The sequence below is a fragment of the Dipteris shenzhenensis genome, chromosome 4 (assembly GCF_047967505.1).
Source record: "Dipteris shenzhenensis isolate YYH24624 ecotype China chromosome 4, Dip_SZ_1.0, whole genome shotgun sequence".
Lineage (NCBI taxonomy): Eukaryota > Viridiplantae > Streptophyta > Polypodiopsida > Gleicheniales > Dipteridaceae > Dipteris > Dipteris shenzhenensis.
In genome coordinates, this window is record NC_141599.1 from 39,847,013 (window position 1) to 39,871,057 (window position 24,045).

Consider the following 24,045-nt stretch of genomic DNA (forward strand, 5'->3'; position numbering starts at 1 on the left):
TGGCCGCAATAGACTGGACCTCGACAAGCAGCAGACTACACGAGGCAGTCAGGCGTACGAAGAACCACGGACCAGTTCGGCTGGTTTGTGGCTGTTAGTCTGTTTAGAGACTGGTTAGCCAGCTGGAGGGCCTGGAGCCCTCTATAAATAGGCCTCTTTGGGGGGCAGACACTCTTCAGCAGTCCCAGCCTGCAGGTCACATTTCATTTTTAGGGGCAGAGGGAACGAAGCATCCACACATACAGTTGGTTGCAGGGCAGAAGCCCAGACATCCACAGCACACCTTGGTGCAGACCTATAACTGTAGAAAAGCATAAGGTGGTGCAATGGAGGGGGCTCGTCTGCAGACAATGTGACCAGATTTTGCAGGAGTGCTCAACCTAGAGCAGCCACTGAGGTCTGATAGGAGACACAGTGACCTAGGAGGAGTCTACAGCAGATAAAAAAACAGAGCATGTTCTTAGTGGCTTACCTCAGCGTATTTTTGCTGATGGTATTGTCACAGATTTGGCTATATTCTGTACTTGCACATCACCTCTATTTATAAGATTTTTCCACCGAATATCTCTGTGTATTCTCTCCATATCTGAAGTGTTCTCTCTACAAGCACATGGAATGACTTGGCACTCAAGGTTTTTGTTATGAGATCTCAAGACTTAAGGGTAGGCTGTACCGAGCAATCCTTTTCTCTAACACTTACAACCAGACACTAAATACAAGTATCGAACTTAAGCCCTCATCATCATCTCTAATTATTCAAGTACTATTATACATCTAAAGTTGCAAGCCCTACAGCGATTTGGGGACCTTGATTTAGAGTTTGTTTCTTGAAGTGATGTACTGCCACAATAACAAATGCATCATCCATATTCAAAAAATTAGACCTTCAGTGGAACATCATCAATTTGCATGACAAGGTTCTATATCAAAATTGGGAGGAATGATGATTAGTCCTTCACTCCACTAATACTGCTACCATAACAGATGAGAATTATGAGAAGTGTTGAGGCTGTCCACAAGGATTACCAGTCAAACAATCGCAACATAAGGGTCAACTCAAGGGTAAATCCATATCGTGTATAACCAAAACAACTATACATTTAACGAAAGAGCAGGGAATACAGCTCACTCTTACCTGTCCCATGTTGGGGCTGTGCTTAGTATAAAACGAAGTTGCTGTACAAGATCATGCCGTAAGCCCTTTTGCTTTTTTGGCACTGCTAGCTTTATCCAGTCAACCATGTTCTTCTTCGCTTCCATAGACATGAAGGATTCCCACTTATCGAAAGAGAGCACTTCTGGCTGGGAAAGAATTGCTTTATCTACTCTGCCAAGCACCCAGTCATCCAGTGTTTAAGATAAAACCAGAAATCAAACAGAAAATTTGTTTGTGGCCACGAAAGGAAAGTGATTGCTTGGAAAAGAGTCTTAGAAAGACAACAATACAACCATCAACAAAGAAAGCAACATGACTTTTTAAAGCATTCAAGCCTAACATTTTACAAGTCCTCGAACAGAGCAAAGACTCTGCTCAAAAGTTTCAAGAGATGAAAGCTGGGAGTTGGAAATTTCTAAAAAATGCAGACAAGGAGGGGATTAGCACAATTATCTCTTAAAGAAAACGACCCAATGCTGACAAAAACCTCAAAACAGTCAACTTTGGTATTTCTTCTTTTCTAAAGAACCATATACTGCTTAGTTGACGAATGGAAAGCACATATACCTTCATAAACATGTATCCATCTCACGACTTGCAGGGCAGGCAGGGAAGGGCAGGGGAGTAGAGGAGGGAAGGGGATGGAGGAGGGGCGGGGGGAGGAAACCGGGGGAGGGGGCAAGAAAAAGAAATGAAGCAAGAGAAGCATAAAACAAAGCCAAATGTAGAAAGAAAGCTCACTTAGTACACCAAGTATGCATACATTCGCATTGAATGTAGAAAAAAATCACATAGTAAGCCAAGCTATCCATACATTCTCATCAATTCCCAAGCATAAGCTACCATCTGCGTTTTTGGAAGATTCCGGAATCTCTTTGCTAACAATGCTTACCAAGCTATAAAATCCAATCCCAAAGAGGCGTCTTCCCTTTTTTGGTTACACGGTCAGTAATGCCAGATCAGTTGTAGAGGTTGAAGACCTTCTAGAGCCCCTTATTGGGAGGGTTATTAGGTGTTAGCTGATTTGCAGAGAGTCTTTTGGAGAAAGCTCTGGAAATTCCGAAGAAATAGAAAGGTTACTTTATTTTTTTGGCTTTCTATGTATGGAGGGATTGCAGTGAACAGGTGGAGATCCAGGTGGAGCAGGTTCTCGTTTGCAGAGGAGTCGATTCATCATTGCTTATGGGACTGCAGGCATGCGAGAGTCATTTGGATAGGGGCTGCCAGGATTCTCAGCACTTTTATTCCCTCTCATTTCTTCATGACATGGGGATTAGTGGCTTGGCTCTCTTTGTCAGGACCTCAGATTTTTTATGAGTGGCAAGATGCTTCCTGAGCCATCTCTATTCGACGACACCTAGTTGAGCCTTGTTCTCTGCAGGATGTTCCTATCTCCTGATATAGACCAGTACATGCTGATGTGGATTCCGTGCAGCAAGTCAACCAGTTTTGGGGGGCAACCAGCCCTTATGAAAGGGGCAATTTGGGTCATCACTTGGAGCAGCCCTCAAGACAGCAGATAGGAGCAGCAGTCAGACGGCCTATACTCAGGAGGTGAATGTGACCTAGAAGAAGCTGTAGGCTCAGCTAGAGTGTCAGCCCACCTAGGCTGGCTTTCCGGACAGTAAGGTGGAAGGGATTTTTTTTTTTTTTCATGAAAGAGACTTCCACTCGATGCGGATGCTGAGCTGGAGAGAAACCAAGTTTGAGGCTGAAAATGCCACCTCAACCCTGATGTAGTCTCCATTCCATAAGGAATAAAACCCTCTAGACAGAGGCTGCCCGGGAGGACCCCTGCATGCTCGCCCAACTTGCCGTGAGAGTGAATGGTATCAGCCCAAAATCTGGCCAAGGTATGAGAAGGACTTCTGGCCACTTGGCAGGCTGCCACTGTCTTTTCTATCTGCAACAGATCTGCCTCTGTTCCAGTCATCAGTGCCCAGTCAGCATTGCCACATCATCCTTGCCACGTGGCATTGCCTCACTTGTAGCCACACACAGTGCTCCACAGGCACTTCATGTGACACACAGCTGCCACATCACCACAGTGCTTCACTGGCACACCTCTTCCTAAGCACAGTGCCACATCATCATTGCATGTGACTCATAGTGCCACATCATCACTGCACATTTTTACTCTTTTTTGTCCCTCCAGCTAGATCGAGCCGTATCTCTTGATCCAAGAGGAATTTGAGGGTGCTACAAAAAGGTGAAACGATCGATTTTTCGTGCTCTATGCGCTCGTCACATCACGCGCACATTTCAGCACAAGTATCACTCACTTTTGAGCCTCGCCGACAAATCCACTTCCTACACGCACATCAGACATCGACGCATCTGACCCAGCACATAAAAAGAACCAAAGAAAATAAATTATTTGCTGTTCTTTCATCAATCGACGGCTGGTATAGATCTCGATCAGAGTAGACTAGATCGCCATAGAGGGGATGCTATGAATTTCCCAAAGTTGCCAATCTAAGCCATGCCCAAAATTTCGGACTAATACCTAACTTGAAGTCAGTCCCTATGCTCACATTTCACATCATCACATTACTTGAAACCTAATGTTCATCAGTTCAGTGAGCAAACTTCGAAGTGTTCAAAAGCATTGTCGATTGATCAGTGGGCAGATAGCACATGATTTGATTTCACGCACACAGATAGATTACAATAGACTAGATCGCCATGGAGGGGACGCTATGAATTTCCCAAAGTTGCCAATCTAAGCCATGCCCAAAATTTCGGCCTTGTACCTACTCGGAGTTAGTTCCTATGCTCACATACGGTTTCACATCATCACATTACCTGAAACCTGAAGTTCATCAGTTCAGTGAGCAGACTTCGGAGTGTTCAGAGACATTGTCAATTGATCAATGGGTAAATAGCACATGATTTGATTTCACACACACATGCTATCATTGTAAAGCCTATTCGACTATTTCACGACATTGTGCACATCATTTCAGCCTTGTAAAGCCTCTTGGCTATTCCCAGCATCATTTGCCACAAGCCTTGTAATTCAGATCGGATTATATATTGCAGTTCTATCTTCATCGACAGTTTAGATTTCACTTGCTACAATCCGTGTTTTGCAATTGATTCATATAGTGATTGTCACGACACTTTGAGTACATTTCTTGCACCATGTCTACGACTAGCAACCTCAATCTGGAGGCATCTGCTAAGCTAAACAACTCCAATTACGGCACATGAAAATACCGAATGGAGACCATTCTTGTACATCAAGACAAATGAGAGTATGTCGATAAGTACCCATGCTTCTGATCAACGCAAAGATAAGTGCGCTAATACAACTCAATACCAACAAGACATCAAAAGAAGCATGGGATATGTTCGCAGCTCTCTAGGAGTCCAAGAACACTTCTAGGATTCTCACATCAACCAAAGTTTCTGTAACAGCAGCGAAACCGATCATGCTTATGTACTCCGGATCAAAGACTATAACAATCAACTCGTAGCAGCAGCAGGAGAGACTATGAACCCAACACTGAAAGAACTTCATTCAGTCTTACTTGGACTCGAACTCAGGACTCAGGTCATTCATGCACGCAAAGGAATCAAGCATTCACAGCTTCAGATAGAAGCAGAGGCAGAGGCAGAGGCAGAGACAGAGGTAGATCATTCCGACAAAGTGGTCATCATCAGTAACAAAGTCATCAGCAAAGTCAGCATTAGCATCAGCATCATCCTCTGCAACATCAGAATCAGCAAAGCGAAAATCATTCAAATCGAGGAAGATTCCAAGGACGAGGAAATGCATCCACCAGCATGTCAAACATCCAGTACGACTACTGTGACAAGTTTGGACACTATGAAAGAGATTGCCGCAAGAAGCAGTACGACCAAGGCGGTCAATCCAGTAGTAATCGAGGGAATTTCTGCGAAAGAGGAAATCATCGTGGTGGACATTCTAGTCACAGTCATTTTGTAAATGAACATGGAAATATGTTTCTTGCAAACGAGGAAATGTAGAAGACTGACACAGTGTACCTAGACACTGATTGCAATCCAAAAGATGATTTCAGCTATCAAGTCGACCAAGCAGATCAAGATCCTTGGTACATCGACAACAGTGCATCATCTCACATGACAAAGCATCAAAAATGGTTCACAGAGTTGAAACCATTAGAAGGTTAGAAAAATGTCATCTACATAGCAGATAATACACCAAATCTAGTTCAAGGAATAGACATTATCCCCATGAACAATTTCACTGGTATGAAAGGATTGGTGAAAGATCTACTCTACGTTCCGAAGCTCAACAAGAACCTCTTGTCAGTAGGTCAAATGACGGAACACAACTACCGAGTCATCTTCGACGGAGATAAATGCACTATCAAAGACAAATCCAAAAGATTTCAGCTAGTAGGAAGGACGCTTATACAGAATGCTAGCTACAGTACCAGATTTACATGCCATGTTAGCTCAACCGCAACAGATGCCACTATCTGCAAAATGGCACAAGAGATATAGTCATGTTAATTTCAAGAGCTTGCTAGACCTCAGGAATCAGAATATGGCAATCGGGATTTCAAAGCTACAGTTTCTTGGAAAAGTTTGTGAAGCATGCTGCTTTGGCAAACAACTTTGGCATAAGCACCTCTCGAGTACGAGGTATTCTTGATTTGATTCACACAGATGTATGAAGTTATGCCCAGACCCGCAGCATCAATGGTTCACTTTACTACTTGACTTTCATCAATGACTACAATAGATATTACTGGGTCTACTTTCTGAAAGAGAAATCTGAAGTCTTTTCCAAATTTCAAGAATTCAAAGCCATGGTAGAAAATCAGATAGGCAGAAAGATCAAAGTCATGAGATCAGATAGAGAAGGTGAATACATGTCTTTAGCATTCATAAACTTTTGCAAAAGTCACAGCATTTGAAGGCAATTCACTTGTGCAGATACTCCTCAGCAAAATGCAAGAGCTGAAAGGAAGAACAGTGCTAGAGCAATGCTTAGTGAGAAGCATCTTCCGAATCAGTATTGGGCAGAAGCAATAGCCACTGCAAACTATTTGCTTAATCGGCTTCCTACCGAACCGATTCAGGATATGACACCTTATGAAGCATTCACTGGACATAAGCCACACATTGGGCATCTCCACATATTTGGTTGCATAGCATATGCCCACATACATGATGATCATCGCAAAAAATTAGATGCGAAGTCACGCAAATGCATCATGGTTGGCTATAGTGAAGAAAGCAAAGCAAACAAGTTGTATGATCCTATCAACCGCAAGGTCATTATCTCCAGAGATGTAATCTTTGATGAGGAATCAGATTGGAAAACCTCAAACACACAGGAGATAGACGCACCGATTTCGACTAGGGAAAGCAGACCTCCAGCCAGATTGACATATGCTCAGAAAGGCAAAGCAATTCAAGTTGAAACTACCAACTATGCTCTTATGACTACCATCATGGCTACAGAAGAGCCAGTGTACTTCGAAAACGCAGTAGACAAGCTAGAATGGCAAACTGCTATGAATGAAGAAATGGATGCTTTGTATAAGAATAATACTTGAGAATTATGTAACCTTCCACCAGGAAAGAAGGCCATAGCAAACAAATGGGTATACAAAGTGAAGTACAATCCAGATGAAAGTATTCAAAGATACAAAGCGAGACTAGTTGTAAAAGGATTTGCACAACAATATGGTTAGGACTATGATGAGACTTATGCTCCAGTAGCAAAGATGGATTCCATATGATTCTTGATATCACTAGCGACACTCATCAGCAGATGGAATGTGTACCAGCTCAATGTCAAGAATGCATTTCTCAATCGTTATCTAGACAAGGGAGTCTATATGCAACAACCAGCAAGTTATGTTGAACTAGGAAAGGAGAATCAGGTTTGCCATCTTAAGAAAAGTCTCTACGGCTTAAAGCAAGCACCCAGAAGTTAGTACCGCAGAATCGACAAGTTTTTTGATGATCTAGGATACATGAAGTCCAATGCAAATCATACACTCTACTACAAAGTTCAAGGGGAAGACATTACTATTGCACTTTTGTACGTAGATGATCTGATTGTGACAGGAAGCAAGGATAGCTTCATCAAAAAGTTGAAACAAGACTTATCTGCACAGTTCGACATGAAAGATCTTGGACTTATGCACTATTGTCTTGGTATTGAGTTCTGGAGAGATTCAGATAGCATCTTTATGAGTCAACTCAAGTATGTTAACAGTCTCCTAAAGAAGTTTCATATGGCAGATTGTAAGATTGCAGCCACTCCCATGGAGCAGAGTTTGAAACTTACTAAAGATTCAAAAAAGCCTACAGTCAATGACAGATACTACAGGTAGCTCATCGGATCTCTTATATATCTGACTATCACATGGCCAGATATCTGTTATGCAGTAAGTTCACTAGCATAATATATGGCAAATCCAAAACAATCTCACTGGAATGCAACTAAAAGAGTCTTGAGATACATCAGAGGTACAAGACAGTTTGGAATAGAATACAGAGGAAGTCATCCATGGTTGCATGGATACTATGACAGTGACTATGCCGGAGATCATGAGACCAAGAGATCCACACAGGGATATGCATTTTCCTTAGTCAAGGTGCTATATCATGGTTGTCAAACAAACAACCAATTGTTTCTTTGTCTTCGACTGAAGTAGAATATAGGGCTTTCACTACATGTGCATGTGAGGCTATATGGCTCAGAAGACTATTGTCAGAAACATATTACTTTGATGAATCAATGCCAACAACAATATACTGTGATAACCAATCGGCTCAAGCATTGGCCAAGAATCCAGTATATCACTCCAAGACAAAGCACATTGATGTCAGAGAGTACTTCATCAGAGAAAGAGTGTTACTTGGTGACATCACATTGCAGCATTGTGATAGCAAAGAGAATGTTGCAGACATCTTTACCAAACCACTTGGTAAAGAGCTTTTCGAGAAACACCAACTAGCTCTTGATTTGACGTAGAGGAAGGACATTCCCGTTAAAGGGGTGTGATGGAATGTAATGCTCAATCCTTTTTCAATTCCACAGAATAACCATCTGAGGGAAGGCCTACTTCATGATGTTGATCTTGAGAAAGGTGTTGAGAGATCACGCTCAACATCATGTGATCATATGTGCATAGCACCATCATGTGATTGTATGTGCATAGCACTAACCTAATAGAGCGCTATAAAGGAAAGGGTTAGATGTCCTAACCCTAATCCTAAATGGGTTTGCATATATTCTACATTTTCAACTAAATCTGGTATATAGTTAGTCATTTGTGGTGTGCTCTCTAGCTGTGCCCTCTCTTCTCATCTCCACTCTTCTCCTCTCCTCTCTTCATATTTTGTCATCATGCACATATCTAGGCGTTCTCTTCTCTAGCCCAATTTTCAAGATGCGACTGGCAATGCAGGCCCGACTGAGCAGAGGATATGACGCACTTACCAGACTAGAGCAACAGTGCCTCCCCTCCCACTTCCAAGATCCCCAGACCAAGTCTTTTCTTTTTGATTCCTTGGCCCAGCCAATGAGTATCTATGGCAGCCCTTGTTGGGGGCTTGATTAATTAGAAATAGATTGGACTGGGATAGAGCGACTCCAGGTTCTCTTGCTGTTCATGGATGATCCGCAACAAGCCATCGGTCCCACATTAGCTAAGTTCATTGCATCTCCATTGCAACTTGATGCGGCATTTCAAGTACCTTTAGCAAGTCAAGGACAATGGCTCTTGCACCTCAAGACAACGTAGACTACCGTGGTTGGCCCTATCTTCCTGCATGATCTTAGCAGTTGGGAGTAATTAGAGATGCTATGCATATACATGCAGGCGGTTAAAGAGCTAGGGCTCCACATGGATTGATTACACCATTGCATTGAGGCTCCATCAGTCCCTCTCACATACCACGAGGTCAACCAGGTCATTCGGGAGGACATCCTTCAGCTGCACACATTCAGGACCTGGTAGGCTGGTTGGCACCCAGCAAGCTTCCAATGAAGCTCAACTTCTACAAGGACCACTGTTTACGGATTCAGATGGCCTTCATTGATTCACAAGGATATACTCCGATCCACCTCCCACTTTCATTGAGGATATTGAGCAGACAGACATCGCACTGACTCCGCATTGATAGTGCACGGGATGAGGGCGTACCTCGGGAGAGCAACATATGCACACATTGTGGTTGCCATGAGAGCGAGTCAGAGCATTTCACCTTTTGGTGCCCTATGTACTGTGAGATTCGAGGTTGTAGTCGCTATCACTGTCTATGTGCTTCATCACACCAACAACGCATTGAGAGTGGGCGCACCAAGGGCATACCTAGGGAGGGCCACATCTGCACTTAATGATAAACAGAAGATTGAGTTAGATGAGCATTTCGTCGTAATTGCATGAAATAGTAAAGAGTAGATGCACAGACGAAAGCAAAGCTCGTATTCAATTCATTGTAATGAGAACAACATCTCGAATGGTTAGCATACAAACTCACAATACCAAGCCATATAGAGAGGTAGGACAGATGTCGCCACCACCAGTAGCCTGACCATTATGACGAAATCAGATGAGAAGAAGCCTCCATTACGACGAAATCAGATGAGAAGAAGCCTCCATTAATGTCGGGTTCCCGAGCGCGAAAACGCTAGCCTTCATGAGAGGAGAGAGGGGAATTGCGCCAAATCACAACAAAGATCAGCGCCTCAACTTCTTCCATGCATTCCATGCAAGCGTGCCACATGGCAATAGTTCTACCAACCCCCCTTAAACCTAACCAGACACTCTAAACTAACCCAACTGGCCTCCAACACCCCCCTCAAACTGCGAGTGGGCAAATTTCAAGAGTGATTGTATACTCTCAACAAATGTACAAGGTCCAATACAAAGAACCTTGCATGCAAGCGATAGAAAACTCGAACAGTTATACCAAATAACAACTCACAAACCCAAGTGAGTGCTTTCAAAGACATACTGCCCTAAGAAAATCACAGCCATCTCAAACTATCGGATGACAAAAAACGACCACAACCGAACGACAAAGTAAATGACCTCAACCCTACCGGGTATTGTTGTCTTTATTACAAAGTTCTTATTTGACCACCCGAGTCCTTTGTACTTCCTAGAAAGCATATGCATCATAGTCGACACCGTAGGCTTCACATAGTCTTGCAATATCTTCACAAACTTTTGCTGCATGTGCCGATTCCTTCGCTTCAGTTGCCTCTCTGTTCTTTTGCTTCGTGTCTTCGAGTTCAGCTACCAGATATATGCCCAATTTTCATTGCAGTATGTTACTTTCCCCCAAACACATCATCTTATGCACGAGAAGTCACCATTGACGGGCACAACCCATATGAGACTATTCATGATGACATCATAGAGCTTTCTAGACAGGGGGACACTCCTTGGTGACTTCAATGCATGTTCTAGGAATAGACAGGTTGAACTACTAGATTTCGACGAGGATTTCATCATAGTACCGGAGATGGATGTAGCAGAGCTAGGGATCGTGAGGTAGTCGGCAAATGTAGATGCACTAGTGACAGCATATGAGAGGCATCTACTCAAGTTGGGGGCTATCCATGACTTGATCATATATAGCGGTCTTCAAAGATGGCTATCATCTGGTGGGCTCACTTGTTTCTCACAGGGCGGGGGGAGAAGTACAGTGGACTACCTATTGGGTCCACTTACCTTTGCCCCACAGATGCGCGATTTTATTGTGCCTCCACCTCCGACGACTCATACCTTGCCTTTTATATATCAGCCACCATTCCAGTCATGAGGAGGGCCCCTCCACCACCCACTCACGTTCAGATCCATTTTGACCATGCTCTTGATCCCACGTACATGAGCCACCTAGCCTCTGAGCTCCCAGTCTTACGTGGAGAGGGTATGGACCTCGCACATGCATTAGATACCCTCGTCTCAGTGATACAGGATGTTGCCACCAGATCCTTTCCCACGACTCGATATGCATGTGTCCCTGATGGGAAGATGCCCCAAAACGCCTAGTTTCAGAATGAGTGCAGAGAGATGAGCTCACCTCACACGTGAGCAAGCACTAGGACATTTGACTTCACTAGAGGCACATCGGATCTCACACCGAGTGACATGGCGTAAGAAGCGGGCTTTCCTCATGCACAGGATGGATGAGGTGATCGGATCCTTTCGCGGAGGAGATCCTACTAGGGGGCTCTTGTCGAAGGGGAAGTCGCCCATTCCCATCATAGATCCAGCAGTCTGGCATACATATGCATGCTCTCTCTATGATGTCCTGGGTCAGGCACTACCTCAGATGTCCTCTATGCCCAGATCCATTACATGTCACTTGTTTACTGCACAGAATGCACGGGCTGCCCTTCTCCGGCTTCATAACCGGAGATCACCAGATCATGAGGGGCTATGCACTAAGCACATTGCACATGGACAAGAGGTCTTGACCCTGATCCTAGCACAGTTGTTCAACCATGCTGTATGCCATTGCTTCCCACCTATCTGGAGTACCACCACCATAGGACCGATACACAAGGCAAGTGATCCCATGGACATTGGGAGCTACTGCACTCTTATGATTGGCCACACCCTGGCTAAGATATATGGGTTGGTACTAGAGAGGGAGATCAACGGCCACACAAAAGGTCACAGGCAACGGGCTCTTGGACTCTTGGGCAAGCAGGTTTTCGGAGGCAGCACTCTACCCTCGACCACATTTCCACCTTGAGGACTATCATTGAGGAGGCAAAGTCGAGGCATCAAAAAGTCTACACATGCTTCGTAGAGTTTCTTAAGGCATTTGATACTATCCCACGCTCTCGCTTGATCAGGAGGCTAGCTCCAGAGACCATGATCTGGGGGTCCTTGAGTCTATATGAGCCTGTTTGAGGGAGGGTACGTGCCCCAGGAGGTCTATCAGACTGGGTTGAGAGTACTAAACAAGGATACCCCCCCTCTCACTGACTCTCTTCGTTATGAGATCACTTCCTTTGTAGATCGCCTAGGTGGAGAGGGTTCACTTCTAGCTGAACTGATGGGTTGTGCATAGATGACATAGTCCTCATATCATCCTCCACAGAGGGATTGCAGAAACATCTAGAGGCCCCAGGAGGGTAGGTGGAGAGGGTTCACTTTTGGCTGACCTGATGGTGCAAATACTGTTGTGCGTAGATGACATAGTCCTCATATCATCCTCAGCAGAGGGATTCCAGAAACATCTAGAGGCTCTGGAGATGTTCTGTAGAGAGAGCCTTGACAGTTAACCTTGGGAAGACCAAGGTTATGATCTTCAACACCTCGCGAGAGCAATGTCTCATCACCATAGCTTCACATACCGAGATGAACCAGTGAGGATAGTACATTCCTACACATACTTAGGGACAGTGTTCACCAGATGACCCATGCAGGTACGGCACGACTCACACGAGGACGGGGTGCCTTGGCTCGACTAGAGAGTCAGTGCTTTCAAGCACACTTCTAGGACCCTCCGATGAAGGTTGGCTTTTTGACATGCTGGTGAGACCGACTGCCATGTATGCAACACCTTTCTGGGAGAGTGATATTCAGCGACAAAGAGATTTGAGAGGCTAAAGGTGATTATGGGGTCCAGCATGAATTGGAGCAAGCCCTCGGTCCACCATTAGATTATATAAGTAGAGTTCGCCAACCCCGCTCCAGGTTGATGCCATCTTTCAAACAGTGACTTTCCTCCACAGAGTCTGGACCTTACCCCAGTGGAGGTTACCGAGGCTAGCATTGGAGTCTTCCAGGCCACTCGCAGAGAGCGGTGTTGATACATCATGGCACGCATGGGTATCCACATGGTTTGGTAGTCACATCATTCATATGGACAAACTTCCCCCCTTTCAGTACAGCATAGATGCACCACCCAAGATGATCCCACGAGATGAGATCAACCGTATCATACAGTTGGACCTCCTCCAGCTCCACACATCTAGGGCTTGGGGGGAAGAGGAGTTCCCCCCAAGCTCCAGTTCTACCACGATCACTTCTTGAGGGTCTCAGAGAATGGTCTCGTCATCAAACCTTAGTACCTCGAGGACAAGAGAGTCTCACATGCATTGAGGATCGCCATCGGTCAGTTGCTAGTCTCATCAAATCAGTTGAGGATTGAGGCAGGGAGAGTTGTAGGCATACCCAGAGAGCAGAGGATCTGCACACTATGTTGAATGGAGGAGGTCGAGATAGAGGAGCATTTTTTGTGTGTCTACCCTGTCTACTATGAGATCCAAGGGCGATATCACTCCCTCTTTCACGAGGGGCATGTCTTCATTTTCTGGATCAGATTTGTGTTGCGCTCTATCTGATTGAGATGCGACGACAAAGAGATTTACTAATCCGAAAGACTAGAGAGAAGCAGGATCAATGCCACAGGTCAAAAAGATCGACAAAACACAGACACTTCTTACATATTTCTATGCATCTAAGTCAGTTGTGCCGGCGAGGCTGAGGGAGAGGAGCTTGATGAGATGAGAGCATCATGGATTAGCAGTGGGAGAGACACACAGTCCACATGCGACACAAGAGGGACCAGAGCACACACGATCGAGGTCCGCTCTATCTCATCACTCATTAGAGGTGACCACCAGAGACGAGGCGTCACCCTTGATGTAGCCCATTGGATACAGAGATCGAGGAGACCACGCCCTCCACCGCGTCGAGAGACAACTCAACAAACATAGATACGAGAGCTCCTCACATCTCATCAAAGAGCCACCAAGTTACCTAGATATATGGAACCTGAGCATGTAATAGGAGCGTTAGCTCTGAGTACTTGATACTCTTCTGATATTTTGCTACTCTATTATTTTGTTCACTAGCTTAGCACTTTAGCTTTCAGCAAGGGCCTTAGTGAGCCCTTTGCTTCAGCCCTTAGTGGCTTGTATGAGTTACCTTTTGGTCTAGCATTTTGTCTCATAGGTCCACGAGGCCTCCCGCAAACGTTAATACATCTGTGTGTGTGTGACTTGGGGAGGGGACCAAGAGTTTCCTACCAAGATCCAGTTTTACCGGGATCACTTCCTGAGGGTATCAGATGACGGATTGATCATAAGGCCTCAATATCTGGAGGACAGGCGAGTTACCCATGCACTGAGGATTGCCATAGGACAGATGCGAGTCTTGTCACACCAATTGAGGATCGAGGCAGGGAGCGCTGCAAGCACACCTAAAGAGGAACGGATTTGCAAGTTATGCACGCTGGTAGTAGAGGAGACAGAGGAGCACTTTCTATGCATCTTCCCAGCTTATTATGAGATCCGAGGACTCTCCCACCGCTTCTACCAGGAGGGGTGCAGATTTGGACCACTCTCCCGATTGATCCACTTCCATGATCAGGTGTGTGTTGGCCTCTTTCTGGTGGAGATGGGACGGCTCAGGGAGACTTTGCTACACCAAATCAGACAGCAGGAGGAGATAGCACCACGGGACACTGACCGCACAGAGAGACACGCCACTGATTTGAGTCAGCTCCAAGACACATTGGAGTAGAGGATGAAGAGATAGCTGACACGAGGGCAGAATAGGGAGCCACAGTGTTACACACTGACTACTAACTACAAACAGATCACGGGAGAAGCACCACTATCGTTCCACCCAGTCAACCTTGCTGAAAAACGAGAAAGAGCCAACAGAGAATTCGAAAACAAAAACGTACATGAGAGCTCATTCTCTTCTCTCTCTAGCTTCAACAAGCCCCATCTCCCTAGATGGATCTAAATGCCACATGTCATCATCATAGGGCCTTCCTAATACAACATTTCACCCCTCTCTTGGGATGCTTTAATATCCTTTGCCCCTAGGCACATTCCTTGCATTAGGCCCTTAGCCTTAGATCCACCTAGTCTGGTGCTATCAACCCTCACCTAGGACCTTGACATTAATTCCCTCCCGATCATTTACATGTGCGCAAACAAATAATTACAAACATAGATCCTTTAAGGGAAATGTCGACTGATTCTTCCGAGGTCATGCTACCTCGGCTAGAGCATAACATTCCTTCCCTCTTTAGGCATCAGTGTCCTCGATAATAAAGTCTGGGAATACTCTCCGCAACTGGTACACGGATTCCCAGGTAGCTTCGGATAGAGGCTGACCATGTCATGCAACCAACACCGTGGGTATCTTCCAATTTCGTATTTGCATTGTTCCTTGGTCCAGGATTCTTGTTGGTTTGCGCCTCGCATTATCCTCTATCTCCTGAAACAAAACCACACCTTCGATTAGTGAGTCACCTGTATGTAAAAATTTCTTTAAGCGCGAAACATGAAAAACCGGGTGCACCTTATACCCCTGTGGCAATTCTAATTTATAGGCTACCTTGCCTATACTCTTTCGAATTAACCACGGCCCACAGTATCGAGGTGATAACTTAGCACACTCTCCTGAAGTTAACGACTTCGAGTGCGAAGGAACTCTGAGAAAAACCTTTTCTCCTTCCTTAAATACTCTTATAGACCGGTTTTCATCCGCATACACCTTGGCTCTATCCATAGCCTGGCGGATATTAGCTCTCGCAAGTGCTAGCATCTCCCGCATCTGAACTACAAAGTTCGCGGCACTAGGCACTCTCTGAGGTACTCCAACTATAGTTGGATTCACTGGTCTATAACCATAGTTCAGCTCAAACGAACTGAACCCCGTAGAGGAATGTTTTCTATCATTGTAGGCAAACTCTAACAATGGCAACCACTTGTCCCATGTATGTTGCCTCAATGACACATATGCCCTCAGCATATCCTCTAAAGTCTGGTTGACTCTCTCCGTCTGACCATCCGTCTCAGGATGATCCCCACTACTCATTCCCAACTCAGTCCTTAATGTCTCAAATACCGCTGTCCAAAAATGACCGATAAATCTGACATCTCTGTCTGACACTATGGATCTAGGCAATCCATGCAGACGAAATATATGTCTAATAAACAAATCCACCACTTGCGAGGCACTAACAGACTCTCTAGTCGGAATGAAGTGAGCCATCTTGGTTAGACGATCAACCACCACAAGGATAGAATCATACCCTCCTTGCGTTGTAGGCAGTCCTACAATAAAGTCCATGGAAATACTCTCACTTACTTAGTGGTACTTTCAAGGGCTGTAAAAGTCCGGGTGGCTTCATCCGCTCGGCCTTACTTACCTGACACGAGAAACACCGTGTCACATATTCATGAATATGCTTTTTCATCTTTGGCCAAAAGAAATCTCCCTTCACGAGATCATATGTCTTCTGGACTCCTGGGTGTCCCGCACATGGGCTATCATGGCACTGTCGAATGATTCTCTGCCTGAGATCATTCTGACTAGGTACTATAACCTTGCCATTTCTTTTCAGCATACCATCCCTTATGGTATATCTTGCGTAAGTTTGGCCTTGTCTAGATGCCAGGTCAACCTTTTTATTTTCCCCGGGTTTTAACACATGAGCTTTAGGCCATAAGCTCTGGACAAACTCATCCACCTTTTGAGTTTCTCTGATCTCGGTCATTAGAGCACTCTCTAATACCATGAAACTCATATTGTGCATAATGTGAGACAACGCATCCGCAACCTTGTTATCTTTTCCTCTTCGGTACCGAATCGTTAAATTTAAACTCCTGCATGAGCTCTGCCCACCTAGCTTGGGTATGGTTCAAAGTTTTATGTGGATGTGGATCATGATACTCTGAAACATTTTTGTAAACAGCCTTACTTGAGGGGCCGTAATGCCTCCATGTTTTCAAAGCATGGATAACAGCATACAACTCCAATTCATGAGTTGGCCAATTCCTTTGAGAGGGAGAAAGCTTCTTGCTTTCACTACTAGCCTTCCCTCTTGAAGGAGAACTGCTCCTACTGCAATGCCACTTGCATCGGTTTCCAGGAACAATGGTTTCTGGGGATCAACTATTTTTAACACCGGTCCTGTGACCACAGCTTGTTTTATGGTGTTAAAACTTTCTTGTTGATTCTGTCCCCATACAAAAGGTACTTTATCTGAGGTCAGATCAGTTAATGGCGACACTATTCCGGAATATCCTTTGATATGCCTTCTATAAAATTGGACAAATCCCAAGAATGATCGCAACGCGGTCAGACTCTGAGGGATTGGCCAAGTTAGTATCGCAGCCACTTTCTTCGGATCCATTTCTACCCCCTGTGGAGTAATTATGAATCCTAAATATTCAAGCCTAACCATACACAGTATAGTTTTCTTTTTATTTACATAAAGACTGGCTTTCCTCAAAGTACTGAACACTATTCTCAAGTGTTCACGATGCTCAGTAATACTTTTACTGAACACTAGAATATCATCAATAAAATGTACTACAAACTTTCCGATATACGGACGTAGTAAATCGTTCATAAGCATGACGAATGTCGCTGGAACATTGGTAAGTCCGAAGGGCATTACCAAAAACTCATAATGACCAAACCTGCTTCTAAAAGCGGTTTTATGCACATCCTTGGCTCTAATCCGGATTTGATGGTAGCCACACTTAAGATCTATCTTGCTAAAAATCACGGCTCCATGTAATGCATCTAGCAAATCATCAATCCGAGCCATCGGATACCTGTGCTTAACAGTGATATTATTCAATGCTCTTTAATCTATACAGAGGCAAAACGTATCATCCTTTTTCTTCTTTAATATCACTGGCGAAGCAAAAGGTGAGAAACTTGATTAAATCTGCCCCAACTTGAGGTATTCTTCCAGTTGTCTACGCACCTCCGTCTCCTTAGTAAAACTCATTCTATAGGGAGGTCTATTACAGACTCTGCCCCCGGGATCAATTCAATCTTATGTTGAATATTCCACTCTGGAGGTAACCCATAAGGTAGTTCATCCCTAAAACATTCAGAGAGCTCCTCTGTTATAAGATTAGCCAGCTTGGCCATCTCACCACTTTGCGTAACATCAGTGCTAGCCGAAGAATCATCAACCGGCTCTACCGATGCTGTGCAAAGGAATAAAAACTCTTCTTGAGCTTTTCAGATTTCCATCACGGAAACCAACGGTCCCTGAGGTGTATCTTTCTCACCTCGCAAGACATAAAGCACATCATTCATCTTGAATTGATATACGTGCTTTTTCCAATCAATGGCTGGATTCTTCCTAGAATGCCACGCCATACCTAGGGCTATATCTGCATGAGCAAGCTTGGTCATTTCAAAATCAAGCTTCTCAGCATAGTCCTGAATACGAAGCTCCAACTGGGTAACCCTTTGGTCCCATACTTTAGTTGAACTTTCGTCTGCCATCCTGACTGTATACGCATAGTCAGATGGACTTGTCTTTAATTTCAGCCTCTTCACGAGCTTGGAGTTAATCACATTGTGAGTTGACGCCGAGTCAAACAACACAATGACATCATGATTGGCCACTTGCCCTTTCATTTTAATTAACTCCGTATCATTAAAGTCTGTATACCCCGTTGCTGCGGGCTTACATAGGATGTTATCAGGTGCACTCGTTACTAGCTTAGCGACAGACACACATAACAAACAAGGTACTAACCTCTGAGAAGATCCCGCTAGCTGAATCTACATCTCTTCCGCTCTGGGACTTCCCTCCATTTCCATGTCGCATTCTGAGATCACCACCTCAGCCATCCGATGATCTTTGTTACGTGGACAATCCTTCCACTGATGAGGCTGAAGGCATCCAAAACACAAGCCTTCTCTCCTCGCCTTTTCTCTTTGTTCTGGGTTTAAGGGAGACTTAGACCAAGCCCGGGTTGCCAATGGGGTTACTTTCCTTTTCACTCCAATGGTGGTACTTGATTTAGGAGTTTCAGCTGGTTTCGCCTGCTTGGCTTGACCACTCGGCTGAGAACCACTCCCTCTACTAATCCATTTCTTCTTAAACCCAGATTTCTTCGGATACCCATACTGGGTTCCGACCTGTGCAAACCCACTTGGCCTGCTGCCCTTGGCATCTTCATACTCCAGGGCTATGGCTATTGCATCATCTAACGTGTTCGCGTACTTAGTCCGAACTTCCATTTTTATCCGATCATTCAATCCAAATATGAAATCTTTCACTTGGATTGATTGAGGCAAGGGTTCATCAACCTTCATTACGCTCTCTCGAAACTTATCAGAGTATTCTGCCACTGATAAATTTCTCTGACGGAGGTTCCTATATTGATCCCAAGCTCGGGATGCTTCGTCAGGAGGTAAGAAGTGTTTCCTGAATTCTCTTTTAAACCCCTCCTAGGTAGTGGATGCTATACCATCTTTTTGTTGTTTAATCCCCCACCGATCCGCTACCTCACTAAACATGTGGGTGGCCTCGCGGATCTTCTTGATGTCATTTCTGATTTCACAAATGGCGAACGCCTCATCCCATTTGTGTAACCAGGTCTCAATGACATCAGAACTACGGTCGTTCATCCGACCAGAATACTTTTCCGGCCTGTAATTAGCAATATTTGGTACTTTAGCCTTCCTATGCTCGACCGTATGGACACTAGACTCCGGTTCCATTGGAGCCTTTCCCTTCTCCTCTCGAGAAGGTCTGGCAGACATACTATGTATCGCTCTCCTAAGTTAAGATTGCCCTGCATTGGCATGTAACTGCTGTGCTAATAACTGTTGCAAGGCATCCTCAAGCAATGCAATCCTGCCAGATAAGGTATGATCTACTGGGCGCGACACCTACTGGGTCGGCTGGACTCCTGACTCACCAGGGTCCCTCCTGGAAGCCCCTTCTTTTGCTTCCATTCAGGTCAATGGGTGTTTTGTTTTGTTTTGTTTTTTTTTTTAAACACCGCTAGAAAACTGTATTTACAAACTGACGCAATTCAGTGTACTGACACTCTGACACAATTCCCTATACTAGGGAATTCCTGCAATCCCACATGCACACTGACTAGGCATCTGACACATGCATATCCCAAATAGCGCTTTTCCCTATACTAGGGAAATTCCTGCAAACTAACTCTGACTGAAGCATACAGGCATAATCTCAAGCATAATCTGACCTTCCTATAGCATCGAACCCTCATGCAGACTAAATATTAACGAGACCCTCGTCATGCAAGCGGAGCATCAACACAGAGTAAGATCGGGAAAAAAAAACACAGAATTGACGAAGGCCAAAGAAAGCTCCCTGGTCGTTCGCTCCTGCATAACGGCAAATGAAACGATCTTTGCAATCTCTCTGGTCTCCGTTGATTCCGAGTTCCGCTAGCTAATTCACAACGAATGATAGGCTCTATTCCTTCCAAAAGGATCACAGGTCATCCAGACTGGATACACGCCTCAGCTCCATGAAGCAAATAATACGCTCTCTTTCACCAAACCGTGTCGCCAGGCCTCACCGAGTAAACGAAGCGATCTTCGAGGCCGTTAGCCGACTGGATATCCTCCCAGGGGACACCAAGGTCGCTTGCAATAACGTCCGCTTCAGATTTGCGCCCATGTGCAAAAGTTCGCCTTGATTCAGAATCGCCTTGTTCAGAACGTAATTGGCGAAATGTTCTCTGCGAAGTCTGCCCACTATTCCGCTGTCACTAACGAGACGATCTTTCTCTCTCTTGAATTTCGTCAATCACGGGCTATTTGTGTTGAAGGGTCTCCCCGTTCATGAGCTACTGTTAAGCCCACGAACAGTCACCTAACACACAACAAAATCCTGATAGCCAGTGCGGGAGGACCACCAAATAGTGATTCGTCACCCTTGTACACGACCGCTTTAGATTACGCTGCCATCACTAGTAGCGTGCGCTCTGCGTACGCACTTCTCCGCCCTCCATGAACCATTCGTGCTCCTGCTCTCCGCTCATGATGCGCTTCACGTTCAGTCCAACCGCAGATCCCCTCTCTCACCTAGCCTGGGCTCTGATACCAATCGTTACACACTGACCACTAACTATAGACAGATCACGGGAGAAGCACCACTATCGTTCCACCCAGCCAACCTTGCTGAAAAACGAGAGAGAGCCAATAGAGAATTCGAAAACAAACACGTACGTGAGAGCTCATTCTCTTCTCTCTCTAGCTTCAACAAGCCCCATCTCCCTAGATGGATCTAGATGCCACATGTCATCATCATAGGGCCTTCCTAATGCAACATTTCACCCCTCTCTAGGGATGCTTTAATATCCTTTGCCCCTAGGCACATTCCTTGCATTAGGCCCTTAGCCTTAGATCCACCTAGTCTGGTGCTATCAACCCTCACCTAGGACCTTGACATTAATTCCCTCCCGATCATTTACATGAAGCGCAAACAAATAATTACAAACATAGATCCTTTAAGGGAAATGTCGACTGATTCTTCCGAGGTCATGCTACCTCGGCTAGAGCGTAACACACAGAGGAGGGCCAGAGCATGCATGAAGAGGTTCAGTCCATTGCTGCTTTACTCAGAGGAAACCGATCGACCCAAGGTGTCACCCTAGATGCTGCTCATTGGATACAGAGGTCTCGGAGACCACGACCCCCACGACAGGAGACAGCTCGACAACTACAGATATGTGACATCTTTGCTTCTTATCAGAGAGATACCACGACTCTTGGATATGTCCTTGGAGCTTTCGCACTGCCTACTAGAGTCTCCTGAGAGCTCTGAGAGTGTGCTGCTATTCTGTTGATTGTACTTTGTCTCATAGGCCCATGAGGCCTCCCGAAGACGTTAATTTAACTGTCTTTCTTTCTCTCTCTCTCTCTCTCTCTCTTCTCCTACTCATCCCTTCCTTCTACTATCTTTCCCTTCCTTCCCTCCTTCCCACTATTCTCCCCCTTTCTCCAGATCTGTCCCGTCACTTTCTCTACAGTCAAGATAAGCCTTATGGAAAGACTTCTTTCTCTCCATTCACGTATATTTGATGAGGATTCCATGCTCACCCTTAGAAACTTCACCTTATTTCAGTGCTTCTTAAGGGTTTAGCTCAGTAAGAGTTTCATCCTTATCAATAAAGAATCCCTTGTCCTTCGCAATAAAATCGAGAGTAACCTTGACCTGGTCAAGAGAATAATTATCACTTGTAAGAAAAGTAAAAATCTCTCCTCTTTCTTTTTGTGAGAGAGACTTTGGATAATGTTGGAAGCCACCAACGATGTGAGGAGCAGGTTGAAGCACAATATGCAGACGGGGCTAAAGAGAAACCATGTTTTACCAATTCAAAGATCTCAATAAAGAATCTCTTGCCCTTCTATACCTATCTTTGCAATAAGATCAAGAGTAACCTTCACCTGGTCAAGAGAGCAATAATTATCATCTATTAAACAAAAGTAAAAATCATCTGCATAGTGTGCTTCAACCTGCTCCTTCCAATCATCAGTGGGTCCAATGGATTACGGGAACCATGTTTGACCAATTCAAATATCTCAAAAAAAATCTCATTCCCATCGTCAAAAATCTTTATGTATTTGAGCCATTTCAATCACATCTCAAGAAGTAAAATGTAACCAAAGATTATGGAATGATTCCTTTAACGAGGAACTTACGCACTGCCTCCTCACCATTGATCTTTAGATTTCTCATTTGCACAAAAGATGTTGTTGTGCATGAATCGTGTAGCTAGGGCAGCGGGCTTCAGCTATAATCTTATATGCAGTATGAAGAATAATTCCTGCAGACAGTAGCGGACAGGGCTTGGACAAGTAACTGGTCAGCTTAGGTTGAAACATGTAAGGCTCGTCAGAAGAAGAGGGGGAAAAGCTGTCTCATACTCCACTCTGACCAGGAGACACAGATACCTACATGGCCCATCAAGCCCATCAAAAGAGAGCCAAATCCATGAGGCCAGTCACCAACAAGCAAGTATGCCTGTTCAACCCAGCAGGAGGAGGAGCCAGTATACCAGCTATGAGATCCAATCAGCTAGATATTGGCTGCTTCCCATCACAAGGTGACAGAAGAAAAAGCCAGCAAGACACGACTGCACGACAGGTGAGGGAAAAGAATATAGTCCAGTTCAATGTTGAGGTTGAAACAGAAGCGGGCAGCAAGTTAAGCACTATAAAGCTCCCAGCAACACAAATTTCGAAGCGAAACCAAAAATGTTGCAAGAGACAGGTTTGCAATCCCAGCAGCATACAACAAGTCAAATGCAGAAGCAAAGCAGCAATGCCAATGCAGCCAGTATATGAACCAATGTGAGGTACGTGCAAAGTCTCATCGTATATTTCTCATTTGTTTAAAAGGGTACACGTGCTCATATATTGACTTGAAAACAGGCGACAGAATAAATGTGTCGATACATTGGGTAGAAATTTGAGGAAGCAATAAAATTTAGGAATTAAATGTCTTTTCCAATTTCTTTTGGAAAAGACATACAACCACAGGTTATTTATTGCTCAAGGTCCTCTTACATGTAGCAAATTGAATGATGTAAAATCCTGTTATACGCAAAGATGATTGTCCCAGAAAAATCCATGCATTCACAAATGTATACCTGCACTCGGGATTTACAAGCACCACCTTGTACTGAAGAAACGATAAGGGCAATGTCAGTCCTCTTCGTAAGATATAGTCCTCCAACACAAGAGCCCGTTGTTGTGTCTCCTCAACCTGGAATAGACATGTTGTTTATCTGATGGTCCGGAAGTACAAAAACAGACATCATCATCCAAATATCCACAATCTTTTTGCCAGATTTTCCATCTTTCTGCTAAAGTAAAATTTATAGCTGAAGCCCGAAACTGCTTTATGAACATTCTGTACACCAGAATGCCGAAGCCTTTAACCTACTTGTTGTGAGCCTACATAATCTGCTCATTTATCAGAAACTCTAGACACAATCCTGTCAAACTACAGCTGCACCTACATCATCATTGCACCATGACGGTTTGCTGTATCAATGAGAATTGCACATACAGCAGTGGATGATACACCCCCTTTTGATTGACACTTCAGATCTCAGCAAGAGACTAGCGATGCTAGAAATC

The 24,045-nt window shown here is 44.6% G+C and overlaps 1 protein-coding gene across 1 annotated transcript in view; it reads right to left on the bottom strand.

The window, feature by feature from the left end:
• LOC147902848 (uncharacterized) overlaps positions 1 to 24,045 on the bottom strand; it is a 52,517-nt gene that overhangs the window by 1,481 nt on the left and 26,991 nt on the right. The window contains exons 4-5 of the mRNA XM_087374224.1: positions 23,553 to 23,668; positions 1,136 to 1,327 (exon numbers count right to left, since the gene is read on the bottom strand). Coding sequence (XP_087230350.1) covers positions 1,136 to 1,327; positions 23,553 to 23,668 — 308 coding nt within the window. The remainder of the gene's footprint in view (positions 1 to 1,135; positions 1,328 to 23,552; positions 23,669 to 24,045) is intronic.